This window comes from Rasamsonia emersonii (assembly GCF_000968595.1).
Source record: "Rasamsonia emersonii CBS 393.64 chromosome Unknown ctg1118621760327, whole genome shotgun sequence".
Classification (NCBI taxonomy): Eukaryota; Fungi; Ascomycota; class Eurotiomycetes; order Eurotiales; family Trichocomaceae; genus Rasamsonia; species Rasamsonia emersonii.
In genome coordinates, this window is record NW_013563075.1 from 42,405 (window position 1) to 63,788 (window position 21,384).

A 21,384-nucleotide genomic window follows, 5' to 3' on the forward strand; every position below is an offset into this window, starting at 1 on the left:
TAGTCATATCGATGGCTCACGTGATCTGGTGTCTTGCTGTGACGTCGAATGGGAAAGTGGACGCGCGACGGGCCGTGTTCGCTTTGGGAAAGAGAGATTGGTGAGCAGCTGCAGCTTATTATTATTTTATCAACTCGCGCCGACAGCAGGGTGGACGGTTCCCGAAACCGTATCAATGCTTCACCATGAAGTTCTTCATAGAGTGAGTCCCTCTATATGAATTCTTTCTTTTTTCTTTCTTTTTTTTTCCCTACTGACGATTTAATGCGCTCTCAGCGATCTCCCCGTCCTCTTCCCGTATCCCCGCATATATCCCGAGCAATATGCCTACATGTGCGATCTTAAGAAGACTCTGGACGCAGGGGGTCACTGCGTCCTTGAGATGCCTTCGGGAACTGGAAAAACCATATCGCTGTTGTCCTTGATTGTTGCCTACCAGCAGTTCTATCCTGAGCATCGGAAATTGATTTACTGTTCCCGGACCATGTCAGAGATCGAGAAGGCTTTGACAGAGCTGAAGGCGCTGATGAAATATCGCTCGCAACAGCTGGGTTATACTGAAGACTTTCGAGCGTTGGGACTCACCAGTCGAAAGAACTTGTGTCTGCACCCATCGGTCAAGAGAGAGAAAAGCGGGACGGTTGTCGACGCCAGGTGTCGAAGTTTGACGGCTGGGTTTGTAAAGGAAAAGAAAGAGAGAGGTGAGGATGTCGAGCTCTGCATATACCACGAGGTTTGTCCCGGTCCAAAATCAATGCGACTGTACCCTAACGGCCTTGGTTAGAACCTTGACCTTCTCGAGCCACATAATCTTGTTCCGCCGGGAGTGTTCACACTTGATGGGCTTATTCGGTATGGAGAACAGCACAAACAGTGCCCGTACTTTTCGGCACGAAGGATGGTAAATTCCCATTGGTCTTGAATCCGTGCTCGCTTCTCAGACCTAACACTTATCCAGATGCCGTTCTGTAATGTCATTATTTATTCGTACCATTATCTTCTCGACCCAAAAATTGCAGAGAGGGTATCCAGAGAGTTATCCAAAGATTGTATTGTGGTCTTTGACGAGGCTCACAATATTGACAATGTCTGCATTGAATCGCTCAGCATCGATATAACGGAAGACTCTTTGCGAAAAGCATCCAGGAGCGCCGCCAATCTCGAGCGCAAGATTGGCGAAATGAAGAGCACGGATGCAGAGAGGCTCCAGAACGAATATGCTAAGCTAGTGGAAGGTCTTCGTGAAGCCGAAGAAGCGAGAGACGAAGAGCAGTTTATAGCAAACCCAATACTTCCTGATGACCTACTCAAAGAAGCGGTGCCTGGAAATATTCGGCGAGCGGAACACTTCGTGGCCTTTCTCAAAAGATTTATTGAGTATCTCAAGATGAGAATGAAGGTCACACATACCATATCCGAAACTCCTCCTTCTTTCCTAGCGCACCTCAAAGACTTGACGTTTATCGAACGGAAACCGCTTCGATTCTGTGCCGAGCGACTGACTTCCCTGGTTCGCACGCTGGAACTCCTTAACCTTGAGGACTACCACTCACTCCAAGAGGTCGCGACGTTTGCCACACTCGTAGCTACATACGATAAGGGCTTCTTACTTATCCTTGAGCCATTTGAATCCGAAACTGCTACTGTTCCGAATCCCGTATTACATTTCACGTGTCTGGATGCTGCAATCGCGATTAAGCCGGTCTTTGATCGGTTTAGCTCTGTCATCATTACCTCTGGAACTCTCTCGCCTCTCGAGATGTACCCGAAAATGTTGGGATTCACGGCCGTTCTACAAGAGTCATACAGTATGACTCTCGCCCGTCGCTCTTTCTTGCCAATGATTGTGACGCGCGGTTCAGATCAGGCGCAGATCTCATCTTCCTTTCAGATTCGGAACGACCCTGGAGTCGTGCGGAATTACGGAAACTTACTGCTCGAATTCTGTCGTATAACCCCTGATGGGATTGTCGTCTTCTTTCCTTCGTATCTCTACATGGAGTCCATTATCAGCATGTGGCAAGGAATGGGCATTTTGGATCAGATTTGGAACTATAAGTTGATCCTCGTGGAGACTCCAGACTCTCAAGAGTCATCTCTTGCCCTAGAAACGTATCGGACAGCATGCTGCAATGGTCGCGGGGCTGTCTTGCTCTGCGTCGCACGAGGAAAGGTGTCTGAAGGAATAGATTTCGACCACCACTATGGCCGTGCTGTTATATGCATTGGCGTCCCATTTCAGTATACAGAGTCGCGCATATTGAAAGCACGCCTGGAGTTCCTTCGAGAGAACTACCGTATCCGCGAGAATGACTTCTTGTCATTCGATGCCATGAGGCACGCTGCACAGTGTCTGGGCCGTGTGCTTCGGGGTAAGGATGATTACGGAATAATGGTTTTAGCTGACCGACGCTTTCAGAAAAAGCGTACCCAGCTTCCCAAGTGGATCAGTCAAGCACTGCTCGAGAGTGAGACGAACCTCAGCACGGATATGGCCGTCGCCACAGCGAAGAACTTCCTCCGGACGATGGCGCAACCTTTCAAAGCGAAAGACCAAGAGGGAATCTCGACATGGAGCTTGGCAGAACTCGAGCAACATGTTGCGAAGCAGAAAGAGGAGCAAGCACGGCTCATGAGAGAGGCGGCAGCCAATGACCAAATGAATAACGGGGCTCATGGAGCCACTGTTCAGAGGGAGGAATTCGATGATGATATTGACGAAGAACTTATGATGTTAGATGCAGACTGATGTATTCTTATTATTATTCATTTTTACTATGGGTCTCTGGCAGCTTTGAAAGCATCTTCAGGCATTGGGTTCTAGAAGAAATCTTTGGAAAGATACCAGATTTGCTATGGGAAAATATACTCTTTCGGATTGGACAAATTCGGCAAATGCTTTCTGCTGTTTTTGTATGTGCAGTACATGCCATTTTCTAGAAACATGCAAGAACAAAACTTTTTCCCACACGACGCAAAATGCTTGTTCAATCAAATCAAAAAAAGACACCAAGCCGACTAGATCATGAACACGTGAAGAAGAGGAAATGCATTTACAGTATATAACAACAAAAATAACGATATGAACAAACTGGACAACGCCAAATAGGACAGAACGCCTTTTCTTTATTTTGTTTCATTAAGGCAGTTAGGCCACTGGGGCAAGAACGTCGAATCCACCCGTACCGACGGTGTTAAGACGACCCGCGACAATCCTGCTGCTGGGGCTCTTGAGATTGTCCCAATCGCGCTCCAGCACAGCCTCCTTCAGGAACCCGACCGTGGTCTCGAAACTCATCTTGGCCAGCGGCGAGGATCCGTCCTTGACAAGGCCGTTGCGGTTGAAGGCGCGGAAGCCGCCGCTGTGCGTCATGACGTCGCCGATCAGGTTGAGATGGCGGTTGTCGACCGAGATGCTGTGGCCCTTGAAGACGTCGTCCATCTCGCGCACAATCGTGGCCCGGGCCGCCTCAACGCCGTAGTAGACCAGCATGTGGTAGATGGAGTTCGTCCGCAGCGAGTGCGGCTTGATGATGTCTTGGTAGTCGCGCATCGCGAGCAGGTTCACACCCTCGGTTTCGACGCACGCGGGCTCGCCTTTCACCGGGTCGGCTTTGACGTAGGTGCACGCGCCCAGGCCGGGGATGGATTGGATAACAGCGCTTCGGGCGGCTTCTTCGACAAGAGGAAGGAGAAGAAGCTTGGGGGTGGAAATGTCGTATTGAAGCTGGATGAAGCACGATGATCCCTTCCTCGGATCAAACTTGAACTGGGTGATTTCTCCGTATCTGCCCTTGATGTCCTCCTCGCGAAGCTTGGCATCCTTCGCTTCCCTCTTGGCCAACTCATCATCATCCGAGTCCTCAGACATCTCCACATCACCCTGGCGTTGAAACTTTCCTTCGTCCTCGTCGTCGGATTCCGACTCCGGAGTCTCTTGTCGTCTGATAATAGCTTGCTCATCCTCGTCAGGCGCTTCGTACGAGACTTGATTGGAACGATTGAGGCCGCTCCTGCTCCTCTTCGCGTCCTCCTCATCGTCTTCGTTGTCCTCATCTGCGGCGTCATCTCGTTCCTCACGTTCAGGTCCCCGAGGAGCTTCCTCGATCGTGCCGACAGACACGCCGATTTCGGGCTGGGCTGCTGAGAAGTTCTTGAGAATCTTCTCATCCTGGCGTTTCTTGAGCTCTGCCTTTGTGAGTCTCACAAGCTTGGGTATGAACTTCGTCTGCAGCGCGATAAGAACGTCTTTGATCTTGATCGCGTATTCTTTAGTATACTCTTCTGCCGGGAAAAATTCGATTTCAATGTCGTATATCTTGGCCCTTGCATGACCGTTGCCGGAAGAGATACGCTCTTTGATCCTCAGCTTGTCAATAACCTCTGCGAGGCTCAATTTGCTGATACCTTTGGCGAATCTCTCGCCTTCCTCTTCCGAAATCTCTTCGTTCAGAATAAGTTTCATCGTAGGAGTCATGATGTTTGTGCTAGCGGTCATAACAATTTCTCGCAATCGAGGAATACCAAGAGTCACGTTCTTGGCCGAGTGTCCTGCCAAGTGGAAGGTGTTCAGAGTCATCTGAGTGGAGGGCTCTCCGATAGACTGGCTGGCAACAATGCCAACAGCCTCTCCAGGATCGACAACTGAATTCATGTATTTCATGTTCATCAGAGTTTCGAATGCCTTCTTGCTCAGGACTCCGTCGATGTTCGCTTTCTTGTCTTTCAGTAGTTTATCGGGATTCGTCTCCTCGTACTGTATGTAAACCGTTAGCATTGTAAACGAGAATGTCATGTGAAAGGGTGAACATACCTTCTTCAGCGCCTGCGAAAAGGCCTCGGAAACACTTCCAAAGTTTCCACCAGGATGATAGCGAGCAAGAACCGGATCCATAGCGTCGAGTTTTCCAGTCTTCTTAACTTTCTTCATCGCCTCTTTGTGCCATGAAACAACCTCTGGCTTCTCCAAGTTATGGTAATCGGTCGTCAAGTTGACTTGAGCCATGATTGAGACGTAGTTTGAGGCGATGAAGCTAAAGTCTCGGAGGTGCACCTGTTTTGTGATGTCCAGACCGTCTTCTCCGTAGAGAAATTGTATAATAGAGCCATCGGAGGTCTCACGGACTGAAGTATCGTATTCAACCTTCAGACCTTCCATTCCCTTGATCAAGCAACGCTGGAGGTATCCAGATCTGGATGTCTTGACGGCAGTATCAATAAGACCCTCTCGACCGGCCATAGTATGGAAGAAATATTCTTGAGGTTTGATACCAGTCAAGAAGCGACCACACACGTATCCTCCAGCCATGGGATGCGTATCAAACGGTCTAAATGAAGGCAACGTCTTGCCACTGACCATCACCGGCACACGTCGGCCCTCAAGAACCTGCTGACCCAGGTTGCAAGAGATCAAATTGGCATTGACGCTTGAACCCTTGGCTCCGGATATCGTCATCGACTGCATCTGGTTCCAGGGGAACTGCTTAGCGAGACCACTCGGGAGACAAGCAGAAGTGATCTCAGAGGTGAGTTTTGCTGTTCGAGCGTTGGAGACGCTATCCAGGCCCGACTGCTTTTCATCATCACGCAAAACATCTTCCAACCGGCGTCGCAGTTCAGCATCCTGGTCAGGTACCGGATTCTGATCGAGGGTCACATATTTCAGGGCCACCTCACGCCCAATTTTACCAGCCTCGGCAAGTTTTTCTCTGCGCCGACGATCGCCTTCCTTGGTCAATCGAAGATCATCGATTCCACAGGTAAATGCCCGCATGTTGAGGAATCTCGTAAGAAGTCGTCCAAGAATACCGATCAGTTTCCCTGCAATGGTGTGACCATAGACTTCGTGAACTGCATCGATGACACCACCGGCAGTGGGACCAAGCTGCTTCTTATCGAGGATACCACAAAGAAGCTCGCCGTCTTTAAAGATGACGTTTCCTTCTTCGTTGCCTTGTCCCCATCTGTCCCCTGGAGTCGAGGATTTCCCTTGGAGATTCAATCCTTCTCGACCTGGAGGAGTGATGTTCTTCAAAATTGTCGAGATAACTTGCTTGCCTGTCCAAAGCCGTCGCGGGCGAATAATGGCGGGCTCGACAAGCTGGATCCTTTCAGAAACAGTATGAGAATTTTCAGGTCGCAGACAGCTGTACAGGAGCTGATGATAGTCTTCCTCATCAAAGAAAGTGTCCCGACTCGTGAACCATGTACCCATGGAGATATGGTCTTGGATCAAACCTCTCAAAGGTTTTCCTGAAGTCGCGACCAGATACTGGTGATCAGCGTCAGCCAGCATCATGGCCTCTGCCCTGGCAATCTCGTTCTGAGGGAAATGCATGTTCATTTCGTCACCGTCGAAATCTGCGTTGTACGTGTTACAGTTGGCGTAGTGCATTCGAATGGTTCTTTCATTCGGGAGAACACGCGCTTTGTGGCCCATTATGGACGGTTTATGCAACGTTGGCTGGCGATTCATGAGAACAACATCGCCCGTGGTAAGATGCCGGTAAACCTTTTTGTTCCGCGAACCCTTCATTTTCCAGTTGGATGGAGCCAATAACTGGTTGGCGAGAGCAGTCCGCTCGTCCAAAGACTTAAATTTAAGACTCACGACCTGCCCCAACTCGTTCTCGATCGCTGCAGCCCCAGGATACTTGTCAGGACCGTTGATGACCGCTTGCTTCATCTCCCAGAAGTTGTGATTAGTGACAGGCTCTGGGTAAGTCAGTTTCTTCGCAAACACAAGCGGTACACCAATTTCATTCGTCTCAAGGTTAGGGTCGGGCGAGATGACGCTTCGAGCAGCGAAGTTCACCCGTTTCCCCATCATGTTTTTCCTGAACAAGCCCTCTTTCTTTTCCAGTATCTGTTTGATACCGTTCGCAGCCTGGGCTGCCGCTGGGCCAGACAGACCGCCTCGATCCCTGTCAATGAGGCTATTAACTGTGTCCTGAAGCGAGACAATCGCTTGAAGTAAATCGCGATAATCTCGTACTCGCGTCGCAGAATCGGCACCACCACTTTGCCTCTCCTTGCTGATCTGGTTAATTATGTCACAGTTCTTGAGAATCTGTGTAAAGGGCGTGTTTTGTTGAGACTCCATGATTTCGTTTGGCCCCTGAACAGAAGCAGGCCTATATTTGTTCGGTGGTACGAGAATATTTTTGATGAAGAACATATCAGCAGTCACGGCGTTCTTCTTTGACGTTGGGCGGGAGTTGTAGATCAGATTGAGCACTTCTCCCTCTTTCTCGAACAGCAGAGTCATTGCAGCATGAACTTCTGGAGAAGGCATGTACTGCTGGCCTTCTCCAGCTGTATCCCCTTTTGCAGATCTGCTCTCCTCCACCTGGGCCACCAAGGCGTTCCCACGAGCAACTTCTTCTTCCGCCCCATGTAGCTCGGTCGTTGTGCTGGCATTATCGTCCTCTGAAGCACCATTCATCATACCATTCTTGAGAGATTCTTTATGCTTGCTGGTAAGCTGTTTCGCCTGTTGGAGGAGAATTAGGGAGTTTGGCGCATGGAACCCGGCTTGTCTCATTGCCTGTTTAGACTTTTCGGGAAGAGGTTTCCTAAATATTTTTGAGAAGCGATCCTTCCGGTAGCTTGGAGAAATGCTATATTACCGCCTCAGTGTCAGCTATCGAGTCAGTGATAACAATAGAGTGATCTTACCCGCTGCAATTTGTGCATTTCTTCACAGAAACGATGTCCTTGAAGAATTCCTTGATCAAGGCTCGCCGGTACTCAGCAGCGACAGGATTTTTAGCACCTGCCAGCAAGCCTTGTGTCTTGCCCTGCGCTTGCGCTTGACGAATGCACCGCTTGACGAACGCATTTCTTCGCTCCATCAGGTCGTCGGCATCTTCGTCTTCGCTGCCGGATTCCTCCTCATCCTTACCCGACTTGCCTCCGGTCTTTTTTAATGACATCGAGTCTATGACAGCGACCTCCTCGACCAGTCCGTATTGCAGAAGGCGCAGTTTACAAACGTAGGCGTTGATCTGAACTCGGGCCAATTGCAGACGGTGGCAGTACACGCATTGAGCCCTGAGGAGGCGATACATTTGATCGAAAAACGTCACATTGTAAACATGTACGGGCAGCTCGATATGTCCGGGATGCCCTGGACAGGACCAGGAGTTCATACGACATGTAGTGCAGCTAAGTAAATTTTAGATTGATTAGTGTTTTTCTCTACTTATTTTCAGAAAAAGTAAAGTTTGAGGGAAATAAATTGCTTACACATGATCGCCCCAAGCACCTAGAGCCGGATCATAGAGACCGCCAGGAACAGGATTGTTGAACGAATCCAAGGTCGGCGTATTGTGAATGCGCTTCACCGAGATCGCCTTTATCTCATCGTCGGAGAAAACACCAAAGTCGATCCCCCCGATGGAGGATGCGACGGGCCGTGCAAAAGTCGCCATGATCCAGAGAACTCGTCAGAGTCCACCACACATGCTGGCCCGTCGCAGAGATTTTTTTATTCTTGCTGCAGTCTTTCCTCTAGAGCAGCGCCAAGCGGAATATTTCGCGGAACGGAAAGCTGCTGGAGAAACTTTTTTGGTAGAGGACTTTTTCTGCCGCCCGACACCGCCTCTGGCCGGGAGCCAACAGAGCAACGCCATCAAAACCTCCGCGCGTCACGTCACTCACCATCTCGCAGCCACAGATACTGTCCTCTCATCACACCAGCGTTACGGCTCCGTTGCTGATCGCTGACCGCTGACTCCGTCCTTCTTTATAGCCTATCCTCCGAGGCGCCAGCAACGGGTTCGGTCTTTGTGGGTGAGTAGAGCCTCTCGCCTCAAACATGGCAGACGTGTCCAGCAACGTGCTGAAAAGGCCTCACCCGGAGGACGAAGAGGTGAATGCGCAGAAAAGATCACGGTCCAACAATGGCTCTCCCATGCCTGGCAGCAATGGCCCGGCCCCGGGCAAGGTCGACATCGACAAGATGGTGGCTGAGGCGCGGGCAAAAGCAGAGGCGGTTCGAGCCCGACTGCAGGCCGCGAGGGGAGGGACTCCCGGGGTAAGCTCATCTGGACCTTCTCCTAGTCCAGCACCCGCTTCAGCCAGTTCGTCCATGTCCAGATTGGAGCAGATGAAGGCAAGAGTGGCAGCGGCGACAGGGAAAGTGAACGCAGCTGCTCAGCAACGGGCGTCCGCCCCGGCTCCTACCTACAAGCCCCCGGCCTACGATGATGAGGGGCTGTCGAAGGCACGAGGTGGCTTGGATATAGGACTTCATCCTGCTCTCCTATCGGACACGATTGATGTGAGAGGCACAAAGGGTCGTCAGGCGGTGCCATCCAAGGCAAATCGCCAGGAGTCACCCGTCCCGGCTCCTAAAGAGAAACCAGGACTGGATTTATCGGGTCCTTCCTTGGAGGAAATGAAGAACAACCCATATTTCGACCCGAACCTTGGCACGAAAGAAATAGCGAAACCTCGCCATTCGCGGCAACTTATCTTCAACCAGAAGGGGAAGTACATACAGCAAGCTGCGGCTTTGCGACGTCAGGCCCAACTGGAAGAAATGAAGAAGCGGATCGCGGAAAGGGCACGTCAAGCTGGTATCGACGAGGACTTGGACGTCGAAAAGGCTTTCATGGTTCCTGCTCCACCTGCCATTGAGTGGTGGGACGAGGGTTTAGTTAACGGGAACGATTACTCTGCTATTGACGACCCCAATAATCTGAAGATCGACACGCCTGATTCCATAATTACTATCTACATCCAGCATCCCGTTCTTCTAGACCCTCCTCAAGACAAACTTATTCCGCCACAGAAGCCAATGTATTTGACAGCAAAGGAACAAGCGAAACTTCGCCGGCAGCGACGAATGGCGGATCTGAAGGAGCAGCAAGCGAAAATCAGACTGGGACTCGAACCCGCGCCTCCGCCAAAGGTCAAGAAATCCAACATGATGCGGGTTCTCGGCGAGGAGGCTGTTAAAGATCCCACCGCTGTGGAAGCTCGTGTTAACCGAGAAATCGAAGAGCGTCTAAGGAAACACCAGGAAGCCAACGAGGCGCGGAAATTAACCAAGGAGCAACGGCGTGAGAAACTCGCGAGTCAGCAGGAGAAAGATGCTGAAAGGGGTATCTACATGTGTGTGTTCCGGATCGACAGCCTAGCAAATGGACGTCATCGTTTCAAAATCAGCAAAAATGCTGAGCAAATGGCGCTCACCGGTTTGTGTGTGATGCATCCAAAGCTGAATCTAGTGGTTGTTGAGGGAGGTGCCCACTCGATCAATCAATATAAGAAGCTCATGCTGAATCGTATCGATTGGACGGAGAACGCCGGCCCGAGCCCGGCGCAAGCAAACAATCGTGAACCATTAGCATCATGGTTGTCCGCGGAGGATGAGAAGGGTGAATTGAAAGATCTTGGATCGAATACCTGTACTTTAATATTCGAGGGTCAAGAGAAAGCGAGAGCTTTCAGGAAGTGGCTGGGAGCCCGGGTTTGCGAGACAGATTCGGCCGCTAAGGACGCTTTGGCACGAGGCAAGATGGAAAACTTCTGGACCTTGGCGAAGAGCTGGAAACCGAGCGGTGCCTAAGGTTGCAGTGGCTGGTATCCTGCGACCTTCCCGATATGAAAAACTGACTGAACAGATTTCCTAGAATAGATGACCTGCATAATATATGTACTGTACTCTGTATCTAATCATCAAGGGGTTTTTCCTTCTGGCGTAGTTATACAGCGATCCTAGCTATTACACTGAACTGAGACTCAGTTCTGTACTGTACAAAATTCAACGCACGAAAAAAGCTGCCACTCCTTCATCTCACAGAGTACCTAACGAAGACAGCCACCAGAAAAAGTAAAAGCAAAAAAAATAAAAAATAAAAAGCATAAAAACTTTTGGTTTATTTTTGCCCCCAAGTTACGCCACTTCCACGAACTTAAACTCCCTTGAAAATGCAATGCTCATAAGCTCATAATTTGGAATTACAGACAGAGAAAATAAGAATGATGAGCAAAAAACAGGGATGAAAAACAAAGGGTGAAGTCAATAAATTTATTTATTTATTTATTGCCCGGAGCCACCTCGTTGCTGTGGTGGTGGAGCACCAGCAGGAGCACCAGCACCACCACTCAGCTGTCGCAGGATATCGAGTTGCGCTTTCACTTGGTCGAACACGTTCGATGTTGGAGGATTCTGTCCTTGGGTGGCGGCAGGGGCAGCAGCAGGGGCAGCTTGGTTCTGTTGCTGTTGCTGTTGTTGTTGCTGCTGCTGCTGTTGCTGCTGCAGGGCAGCTAAGAACGCCGGATTAATGTGCGCGCCAGGCGGGGATCTGTGCATATGGATTTGGCTGGAATGGCATCTGGATCGGGAACTGAGGGAACTGAGGCATGGAGACGGGAAGTTGGCCGTACGGCTGAGGCTGCTGCTGCTGTTGCTGCTGTGGATAGAAGGCGTACGGAGAAAATTGCTGCGTTGGAACATTGGGGGCATTGAAAGCAAATGGCTGTTGTCCTTGATAGGGAGCAGCAGGCTGAGAAGGTTGAGCCGGGGGTTGTTGCTGATTCACCGGCGATCCTTGGCCACTTCCTTCGCGACCTGGTGGATGGTTCGATTGACGATTGCTGTCTTGCGAATGATGGTTGCGATGGTGATCCGAACCCCAAGAGCCTCCTCTATTATCACGACCTCCTCCTCCTCCTCGACCCCGTCCAGACCCTCGATCGAAGCCTCGACCTCTACCACCCCGGGACCCTCGATTAGAATGCGGTGCTCCTTCGACCGGCGCCTCCTGATTGCCCACCACCTCGTGGTAATTTTTGGGTCGCGCCAATGGAGTGTACCCATCCTCTCCTGCTCCAGCTTCATCGTCATAGTTAAGTTCAGTCTGACTGAGCTTTGAAGGACCAGGAGGTTCTTTCTTGGGCCTTCCAAAGCCACCAGGCTCGCCCTTAGCAGTATCCTTCTTTTCTTTGCGCTTCTGCTTTAGTTTCCGCTTATGTTCCGCCTCGGCTTCGTCATCCGAGAACTCGATCTCATCTTCGCCAACCTCTTCGTCATGGAAGTTAGACGCATCACTGCCCTTCATACCCTTTAGGGGTTGTGTAAACACGAAAGTGGAGTGGCTCTCCACGTAATAGATCGGTTTACCATGCGACAAACCAAACTCGGAGATCTTGGCAGGGTCTTGAAACCGGATGATATAGAGCGGTTCCTCCACCCTGCCCAGCGTGTCTGCTACGACACCGATGACCGTCCGGTCCTCCAAACACAGGACAGAATTTGCTTCAAGCACTTGGTACTCCCCAGAGGTGACGGCTTTGATGAGGACCACATTCTCGACGATCGTCTCCACATGGCCAAGCAGGACGATCTTCATATCAGGGGTAACAGTTATATCGGGTATGGGAAGAGCCTCCTCTGGTAGCTCATTCGCAGTCCTAACATGAGCCCCTTTTGGATCCATCTTCCCATCCTCGTCATCTGAGCCGGCCTCCGCCTGCATCAGGATTCGAGCGGTTTCTTCGGCGGAAAGGATTGGATAGTCCCCATCATCCTCATCGCTATCGTCCGAAGACGATTGAATAGGTGACGAGTCGGTCTCCCATTCTGGATGTTCCTCCTCGTCCTCTTCTTCGTCGTCTTCGGATGAATCCTCGGATGAATCCTCGGAAGAACTGTCTTCTTCTTGGTCCGTACCCTGATCATTTCGAGAATCGTCTCCATTCGGAGCAGCATTCTCAGCATCCACTTTATTTCCATTTGTAGAAACAGCTTCATCCGCCATCATGGCATCTCCGGATTCTAATGCGTCACCTTGTTCCTTGGTTTTGATCGTTTCAGCGCCTTGGTTGATTTCGTCGGTTTCACCATGAGGATGTGGCTCAGTTCCCGTCATGTGTTCATCATTTGCAGAAATTGCTTCATTTTTGGTTCCGTCTGGAGCACTGGGGCCGCCATCGACGGGTTCAGGAGCTTGAATACTGTTATTGAAAAGTGATAGCCCAGGGATGACAGTCGCAGACTTCGGAGGGGTCGCGGGTTCACTGTGGTCAGTAGACGCAACAGCACCAGATGTATTCGGATGAATAGGAGTCCCAGCTGTCACAGGAGTGTTGTAAAAATCACTGCCATCATCTCCAGGCGTCAGCGCAATGTCCTGGACAGCAGTAGTTGATGGTTGAGTGTTGAGACATGGTTTTTTCGAAGGAGGCTCGTCCGGAGCTCCCTGGGGACCTCCTGGTAATTTATTGAGATCTGGCTGATCAGCCATATTAAGTGATGACTCAACAGGAGGTCATAGGAAGGACAAAACGAAGAATCGTTCGGTCGCAGCAGGCATTACGATTCAAATAAAGAATGGTGGCGGATATTTTTTTGGCGGAGTTGCTCCACTAGCCGCTCCGGCCGCGGAGCTCTACAGGAGCTGTCGACACGATGCTGGTAAACGCGACAGACGCAACCAACCAGGACACCAGCGTCCAATTGTCTAGATTTATTATAACTCAACCACGAGATGTCGAGCTCAAGAAGGGGGAATGTCGATGTTCCCGCTGAGGCGCAAGGAGCTTCGCGCAATAACCCCAGGTACGTCACTCTCATCACTGCAGTTGACAATGTTTCCGATACTAATACGTGTTGTGGTCGCAGGCCAGGGCCAACCATATTCTATCTCCCGCTGAATGTGACCTTCTACGTGTTTCTCATATCCAATGGACTCGCTGCTGCGTATGCGCCCATTCAAGATTGCGACGAGACCTTCAATTACTGGGAGCCGGCACATTTCCTCGACCATGGCTACGGACTCCAGACGTGGGAGTATTCCCCCGAGTACTCCATCCGAAGTTGGCTGTATATCCTCCTCCACGCTGTGATTGGCAAAGTGAGCTCGATCTGGAGTCCGCGAAAGACGGTACAATTTTATGCTACTCGCTTTGCACTGGCCTTCATCTGCGCGGCGTGCGAGACCCGTCTGTATTCGGCCATCTGCCGGAAACTCAACCCCCGAATCGGACTGCTGTTCCTGATGATCGTCGCGTTTAGCCCAGGCATGTTCCATGCCTCTGCTGCTTTTCTGCCGTCCAGTTTTGCCATGTACTCGTCTATGCTAGGTCTCGCAGCCTTCTTAGACCGGCAACGGAAACGAAAGACAGCAGAAGGGATCATGTGGTTCGGTGTGGGTGCTATTCTTGGCTGGCCCTTTGCTGGAGCATTGGTGATACCTTTTCTGCTTGAAGAAGTCACTGTCTCTTTCTTCACTGGCAACATGCGAAACGTGGTCGAGGAAGTCCTCAACGGAGCAATCAGATGCTTGTTAATTTTGGTAAGCTTCTCGTCGTCAAAGGCTCCCCGTTGCACGAATGTTGTGCTGAATAGAACAGGCTCTGGAGATTGCTGTTGACTCCTTGTTCTTCGGCAAACTCGTCGTTGTGCCTTGGAACATCGTCGCATATAATGTCTTCGGGGGCGAAGGCAGGGGTCCCAACATCTTCGGTACTGAGCCTTGGACGTTTTACGTTCGCAATCTACTCCTGAATTTTAACGTCTGGTTCGTCCTGGCCGTGTCCATTGCACCGCTGCTCGTGCTGCAGGCGCCCTTCCGGTCTCGTACGGCAACTTCTAGCGCGACACTCCTACGATCCCTTGCCTTTGTCTCCCCATTCTACGTTTGGCTCGCGATCTTCACGGCCCAACCTCACAAAGAAGAGAGATTCATGTATCCCGCGTACCCTTTCCTCGCACTCAACGCAGCCCTTGCGTTTCACCTGATACTTTCATATGTTGGGTCCAGTGAACCGGGACAGTTGATGGCACGCATCCCAGCGAAACTCAAACTTGTTGCGGTTGTATCTTTTGTTCTGCTATCGATCAATGCTGGGCTGCTGCGAATTTTGGGGATTGTCACAGCATACGATGCTCCTCTTCACGTATACGGAGCCCTCGAAACGCAGGGCATAGGGAAAGAGGGAGATTCTGTGTGCCTGGGGAAGGAATGGTATCGCTTCCCATCTTCATTCTTCCTCCCAAAGGATATGCGAGCCAAGTTCGTGCGAAGCGAGTTTCGGGGGCTGCTGCCTGGGGAATTCCCCGACAGTGAAAACATCCAGGCCCTCCTGGCTGGCGCATCCGCTATTCCTACGGGTATGAATGATCTGAACCAAGAAGACCCAAGCAAATATGTGAGTTTCCTACGTAGCGTGCTTGATTTTCCCCTCTAATAAGTCAAATAGGTCGACATTTCTCAGTGCTCGTTCCTCGTCGATTCCTCCTTTCCTGGAAGTCCTGCAAGTGAACTGGAGCCTGATTACATTCATGACGAGGGCAACTGGGAGAAGATATCATGCGAGAATTTCCTGGATGCCTCCCGAACCAAGACCCTGGGCCGAATTGCCTGGATTCCTGAGTTACCATTGATTCCGACGCACTACCGCCGTCAATGGGGACAGTACTGCCTCCTTCGGCGACGAGGCAACGACACAAACAGCGCCGTAGAGTGAATGTGAGGCTCGGCATTACTAAATACACAGACAATCGCATCGCAGGTCGAACCTGCATCTGTATACCAGGATACGGTCTTGGACCCGAAGCTATCTTGCCTCGGACAAGGCGGCGTGTGGTCTTGCCAAATCGGGATAAGAAATCCAGCAACTCCGCATCGCCAACGCAAGATAACCAAGATTGGCACAGTACATGCCTATCAACGATATGCACGATAAGAGCGCATCGAATGACCCATCCCGTATGGGTTCCTTATCGTCAGGGCTATCGCACTGGATATCCATATCGAAAATAGGCACAGCAGATCATCGGTCTAGACAACCGCATTTGGCAGCCAGCATGGAGGTCGCTCATATTTCCATCAGTTTCCTCACACACGACAGATTCAACTTCTCTGGCTGTCTCTTTTTCTGTAAATTGTATTTTTATTGTTACTGTTGAAGATCTTCTAGCCATACTGTTATGGATAGTAGAGTCTGCCACGTCTCCAAATGAAGGAAATAACAGCCCTGTTCCCACAGCTTGTGAACCAGTATCACTTGAAAGATGTTGCCATTGGTATTCTTCTAGTCAACATCTGCATCTGGTTTACATTCGCAGTCATCAAACGGTTTCAATCCAGACATCTCTCCGCCAGCAGACCGTCAACCCCGGATGTCGAAAAGCCTGCGAAATCAAAGCAAAACAACAGAAAATATGGAGGTAAAAAAAACCCATCGTCTCACAGACAACTCTCCATCTCACAGATGCTAATGCTGTATGTTCTTTTTTATGAAGAGTGGATTCCGTCCGATTTCAAACGCCCTACACCAGCTCCATATCCGAACTGGGATGTCCGCACGACCAAGCCGATTCCCTATCGTCCTTTCAGATACGGGCCGTAAGTTTGACGAGGCTGGTCGAGATGATGAAACATCTAACTGTCATTTGACAGGAAGTACTATGTCACGATGGGGTTGAGGAGCATGAAATGGGATGAGTGGATCGGTATATCCCAGCCCCCAAGCGTGGGCATTTTCTTATGCCTTGGACGTCTTCTAATACGAGATGTATAGAACTCGACAATCACTACCCTCGTTTCCACGCCGACAAGGCCCGTCGGATCAAGGAGCGCGGTCACAAATGCTGCAAGACGGCTCCGGAGGCGATGGATGCAGCGATCGAGCTGTTGGAGGAGTTGTACGTACATCCCCTTCGTCCTCGCCAGTTTGATCTAACGCCAGCAGATGCTCGTATCTCCCCGCACGGTACCCTTCCATGTTCAGAAAGACCGACGTGGGCATCGACAACCTCTTCACGGGCGAGTCGTTCAACATCGTACAGCGGCCCCTGCCCGAAGACCCCATGATCACATCCGCGCGGCTGATCCAAGACGACCTCGCGCTGATGATCGAAAAGGAAGACGGACAGTACTACCTCCTCGCAGGTGCAATCCTCCTAGCAGGATTCTGGCGCCTGGAAGATAAATTCGGGATGCCGCTGTCAGAAATCCACACGTCGGGGGACGTGCCTCAATTCAAGGAGAAGCTCGAGAAAGGAATGATCAACTTCTTCCGCCGGCTCCGCCCCGAAGAGCCCGTGCTCCGCAACAACTACTTCATCCAGGTCGACGACAACCTCGCGTGGTCGCACAGCATCGGGCCCGAGGACAGCCCCGACGTGAGCTGGAACACGGCCGAGAAGAACCGCGCCATCGAGCACCACTATTTCCGGTCGGAGCGGCAGTCGCTGCGCCGCCTGCCGCGATCGGGCGCTATCGTCTTCACCATCCGCACGTATTTCGAGCCCATCACCGCCATCGCCGAGGAGCCGTATGTGCCCGGTCGGCTGGCCTCGGCCATCCGCAGCTGGGGCGAGGATGTGTCGCGGTATAAAGGGAGGGAGAAATATGAGGAGGTCCTGCTGGAGTATCTCGATAGGAAGCATGCTGAGCAGGTTGCTGCGGGGTTGGATCTTGAGAAGGAGGATGAGGTTAGGAAGTATCCGTATTGATTGATCGTTCAAAGTTCAATTTCACGGCAGTGGGCTGCAGCAGTATAGTACGGTATATAGTGGAAGTTACTTCTTTACCAGCCTGACTTGTCTGTACCTATTAAAAATAAGCGCAATGGAAAGTTTCATTTCTCTTTCAATTTTATGCCCAGAAAGGCACTGAAATGACAGAATGAGGATAGACTGAGTCTTAATAGTTACTAATTATCTGCAATGTCTATCCAATGTGAACGGACTACCTGACTATCTAGGAGACTAGAGTATGGAGTACTAGAACTAGACTGGGAAGAAACTTAAGCCTTGAGAGGGGAGCAGAAGGGGAACAATATCATAGGCTTGGGCCTATGTAAGGAGACTAGGTATAAACAATCTAAAGGTCCTAAGAAGATTGAGCTCGAGAATCATATATCGTATATAGTTTTCTTTAGTGCGCTACAAATGCCACTCCAATATCTATATACATAAATGCATCTAGTACACCTGGAACAGTCCAGTACCAGATCATACAATAGGCCAGATGCCAAGATTGAAATGAAGTAATCGAACAGCCCCAACGCCAGACGCCATCCGATCCAATGAAGTGCAATGTGAGAACAGACTTCCTCGCCTTGCATGACAGGCCCTGGGGAGCCTTATTTGCGGGCCATTCGCCCAGCAAGGAAACAATACTCTCTGAGTTGATACAGCCCACTTAGGGTGTTAAGCTGTCGCTGCTTCGAGCAACTCGGCAGCCGTCTTCTTCGACCGTCTCCGCCGCGTCGCCAGCTCCTGCTCCTTGTCTCGACGCCAGCTGCATTCCTCGCGGAACTCGCAGATGCGGCACTTCCACGCATCCATGACCTCGACACCCCGCGGTGCCCGCTCGCCGCGCCACCAGCTCATCTGGTCGGACACATACGACGTCAGGGTGGTCGGGTCGAAGAAAAAAGAACGGCTGCCCAGCACCTCGGGCACACCGCTGTCCGTGTCTGCCGAGGAGAGGTATTTCGCTGTCAACAATGGCGAGAGCACGGTCGGGTAAGGTTCGAGGAAGGCAGGCTGCGAACGCGAGGGAATAGACGGAGAGATGAAAGCGTTGTTCGGCGACGGGAGGAACGTCAAACGGAGCTGGTCCTTCATCAGAGCCCAGAGACTAGCGAGATTGTTATGGGCAAGCAGTATGCTGGTCGAGTCTTGGCTCGCGGCTGGTATCGATCCTGACCCAGGAGACAACCGGGAACCCGACTCCTGAGAGGCCGGTGGTACGTAGTCCGGATCCGATGCTTGTGAAGAAAGAGCGTCGAAGAATTGGTCGTTCAAGCCTCCTACTTCGGCGATGAAGGCATCCGTGAACGTGCGTTGCGAGTCCAGATCGTAACGCTGGGCTATTGCTTCTATAGTCACATCGTCGCTAGTGACTAGGCGATTGAGCATATGGTAATAAAGCTGCAGTTGCAGATGAGTGGGCCGGAAGGAAGAGCTCGAGACGGTAGGGATCGAACGACTGGCACGCGTCTTGATATCAGTAATGTAGATCCTCGGAATGTTCAGAAAGGCTTGTTGTTCCTGGTCGACAGAGTCTTCCCCTTTTCCTTCCGCAGACTCGGCATCTCCTGTCCAGCCCAGCTCAGCGAATTTTCTGCCCCCTCGCGATGGCGAAAGCAGATAGTCCGTGAGGGACATCTGGTACTCCGGTAAAGCCGCCCTCGCAGCCTGGGCGTCCTCGTAGTAAGCCGCAGCCGACGCCTCCAGTTCGCGGTCCGGACACTCGTAGGAAAGCTGGTCAATGACGCCCGTGACGATCTCATCCTCGACAAGACCCCAGATCTCCAGCTCCCGCGTCATCCCGTATTCCCGCAGCGTGCGAAGGCCCTGGATGACGTTCCAGATCCTCAACGCCCAGCCATCCTCCTTGGTCGTGATCTCGACCGGCACCGTGGTGTGGACTTCCTCCTCCAGAGTTTTGTGAACGGCGCTCCCCTGCTTCATCGCCGCCGTTCTCCTCTTCCTGCCATGTTTGGTCAGGGTATACCAGTACTGCAGCTCGCACCAGGCGGGAGCAATCAGATCGGAAACCGAGAGCGATTTATTCGGAGGCTTTCTGAAACGCTCAAGTGGCGACAGCTGCGCACTGGCAATGCTGTCCGAAGCAGAGCCATCCGCATCGCCGTGCGTCGTCCAGTCGTGCTCGCGTGCCTGCTGCTTCTCCAGATCCCGTTGTCTGCCTTCGGTCGAGCTAGGATGTTCCACTAGACGCTTAGGTAGTCAGAATGTTAGCCTTCCTCAAATGGCCCCCCCTAGAAGAAAAGAGACAAAGGAGTCGTACCAGCCGCGGAATCAGGGTGCCCTGCAGCCGAACCTGGTGGCCGTCTACCCGAGTTTTGGGATAGTGGCGCGCGTTTGCTTGACGGACTCCAGGCCTCGCGACCAAACACCTTAGGTGCGCGGGGAGGCTGCGGAAGAGCATAGTCTTCAATGTCCGTGACCACCGGAGGCTCTTGCGCAGGCTGGAGGTCAGTCAGGGCACTGGCCGGAGGAGTGTTTGGGGGGGTTGTGGCCGTGGCCGTGGTCGTGGTCGCGGTCGGCTGCTGCGCGGTGGCGACCTGGGCGAGCAATTCGTTCAGCAGCTCTTCCTCATCGGGAGTGAAGTCGGATCCGTAATCGCTGCTGCTGCTGCTGCTGAGATCTTGGAGCCCGTCCCCGACCCGGATCTGCGTATCATGGCAGGACATGCCTGCAGATTAGAAAAACGAGGCCATTGCATTCATGCGACGCGTGGGGTGTCGCATGCGATTAATCAATTAAACTGCCGAGTCTGACGCGTGACTGGCGTTTGTTGCAAGAACCAATGACGTGTGCTGTATTTGTGCTCAAGCCGCTGCTTACCATTATCTCGCCTCTACTGTAAACTATTATAAGACAAATATTTCTTGTATGATTAAAAAGATCTATATTTTGCATTTATCTATGCATCTATAAACTGTCGAGCCAGCCTGCTGAACCGACCACCCGTGAAGCCAGAAGTCTATATCTGAGAAAGAAAATCCCTGTCGAAAGCCCAACATAAGAAAAGAAAAATGCCAAATGTATTAAGAGCATCGACATGCTCGAAGTGGCAACATCACTACGTCTTCAAGATGGCCTGAGTGACACTGCTCTCTGTGGTCAGGGCTCGAGGAGCCCCCAGGGGTTCCGCAGCTACAGCTGCAGCTGCAGCCTCAGCAGCTGCGACTTCTCGCGCAGCCTTCTGATTGAGCCAGCTCAGATACGTCTGCCATCCAACCGCGACGCTGCCGCCGAACACGGAGCGGAAATGCGGAGGCACGTACATGAAGCTGAACGCAGTCACCGCCGGCCAGAGCTTCACGCTGTTCTTGATACTGACCGGAACGGCCCTCTTCACCCGCTCCCACGTCTCTTCCAAAGTTGCTCCGGCCAAAAGAGACTGCATGCTGAAGAAGTACGTGTTGAAGACTGGGGTGAAAACGGCTTGCTGGACCGAGACTTTGGTCAGGATCGAGAGGAATTTCGACGAATAGTTAAAGGTGTGGTGCAAGAACATGAACCTGGAACAATCCATCAGGATAACTCTTTTTGTCTTGTAGCGATCGATTCCTGTCAACCGTACAGAACATGTCCAAGAAGCTTACCACTTATAAGAAGGGATGCTAGACACAAGACCCACGGTCAAGTGTCGAAGGGTCCTCAAAGGGTCATATCCTCCAGGTTTCCGCTCACGTCCTTCGCCTTGTTTAGCAGCAGCGGTTTCCTTGCTATTATCCCTCCCAGACTCAACCGCCTTCACCTCCGTCGGGAAAAGCAGCTGAGCGCTCAAGTCTCCACACAAGTATATCACAAACGAACTGGCGACTTGTGTGACGTAGGGCCGTCTCTCTTGAGCTCGTGTGTACCACCTACCAAACCTCCCAATC

At 51.5% G+C, this 21,384-nt stretch overlaps 6 protein-coding genes across 6 annotated transcripts; 4 read left to right on the plus strand and 2 right to left on the minus strand.

Annotated features, from left to right (window-relative positions):
• Positions 1–185: 185 nt before the first annotated feature.
• Positions 186–2,749, plus strand: T310_5800 (DNA repair helicase; the record flags this gene model as incomplete). The annotated part of the gene is made up of 3 exons (XM_013471346.1): positions 186–202; positions 277–733; positions 959–2,749. The coding sequence occupies 3 exons, from the start codon at positions 186–188 to the stop codon at positions 2,747–2,749; spliced, it is 2,265 nt and encodes a 754-aa protein (XP_013326800.1).
• A 399-nt stretch (positions 2,750–3,148) lies between these two features.
• T310_5801 (DNA-directed RNA polymerase) lies at positions 3,149–8,432 on the minus strand (the record flags this gene model as incomplete). Its single annotated transcript, XM_013471347.1, has 4 exons — positions 3,149–4,756; positions 4,814–7,619; positions 7,678–8,166; positions 8,248–8,432. 4 exons carry the CDS (start codon positions 8,430–8,432, stop codon positions 3,149–3,151), a joined length of 5,088 nt encoding a protein of 1,695 aa, XP_013326801.1.
• A 386-nt stretch (positions 8,433–8,818) lies between these two features.
• Positions 8,819–10,576, plus strand: T310_5802 (U4/U6 small nuclear ribonucleoprotein; the record flags this gene model as incomplete). The annotated part of the gene is made up of 1 exon (XM_013471348.1): positions 8,819–10,576. One exon carries the CDS (start codon positions 8,819–8,821, stop codon positions 10,574–10,576), a length of 1,758 nt encoding a protein of 585 aa, XP_013326802.1.
• Positions 10,577–11,050: 474 nt separating this feature from the next.
• Positions 11,051–13,648, minus strand: T310_5803 (snoRNP assembly factor Naf1; the record flags this gene model as incomplete). Its single annotated transcript, XM_013471349.1, has 3 exons — positions 11,051–11,315; positions 11,398–13,244; positions 13,451–13,648. 3 exons carry the CDS (start codon positions 13,646–13,648, stop codon positions 11,051–11,053), a joined length of 2,310 nt encoding a protein of 769 aa, XP_013326803.1.
• Positions 13,649–14,147: 499 nt separating this feature from the next.
• On the plus strand, positions 14,148–15,480 carry T310_5804 (Alg9-like mannosyltransferase family protein; the record flags this gene model as incomplete). The annotated part of the gene is made up of 3 exons (XM_013471350.1): positions 14,148–14,306; positions 14,365–15,162; positions 15,214–15,480. The coding sequence occupies 3 exons, from the start codon at positions 14,148–14,150 to the stop codon at positions 15,478–15,480; spliced, it is 1,224 nt and encodes a 407-aa protein (XP_013326804.1).
• Positions 15,481–15,972: 492 nt separating this feature from the next.
• On the plus strand, positions 15,973–17,473 carry T310_5805 (uncharacterized protein; the record flags this gene model as incomplete). Its single annotated transcript, XM_013471351.1, has 4 exons — positions 15,973–16,361; positions 16,416–16,468; positions 16,537–16,660; positions 16,708–17,473. 4 exons carry the CDS (start codon positions 15,973–15,975, stop codon positions 17,471–17,473), a joined length of 1,332 nt encoding a protein of 443 aa, XP_013326805.1.
• Between the last annotated feature and the right edge of the window lie 3,911 nt (positions 17,474–21,384).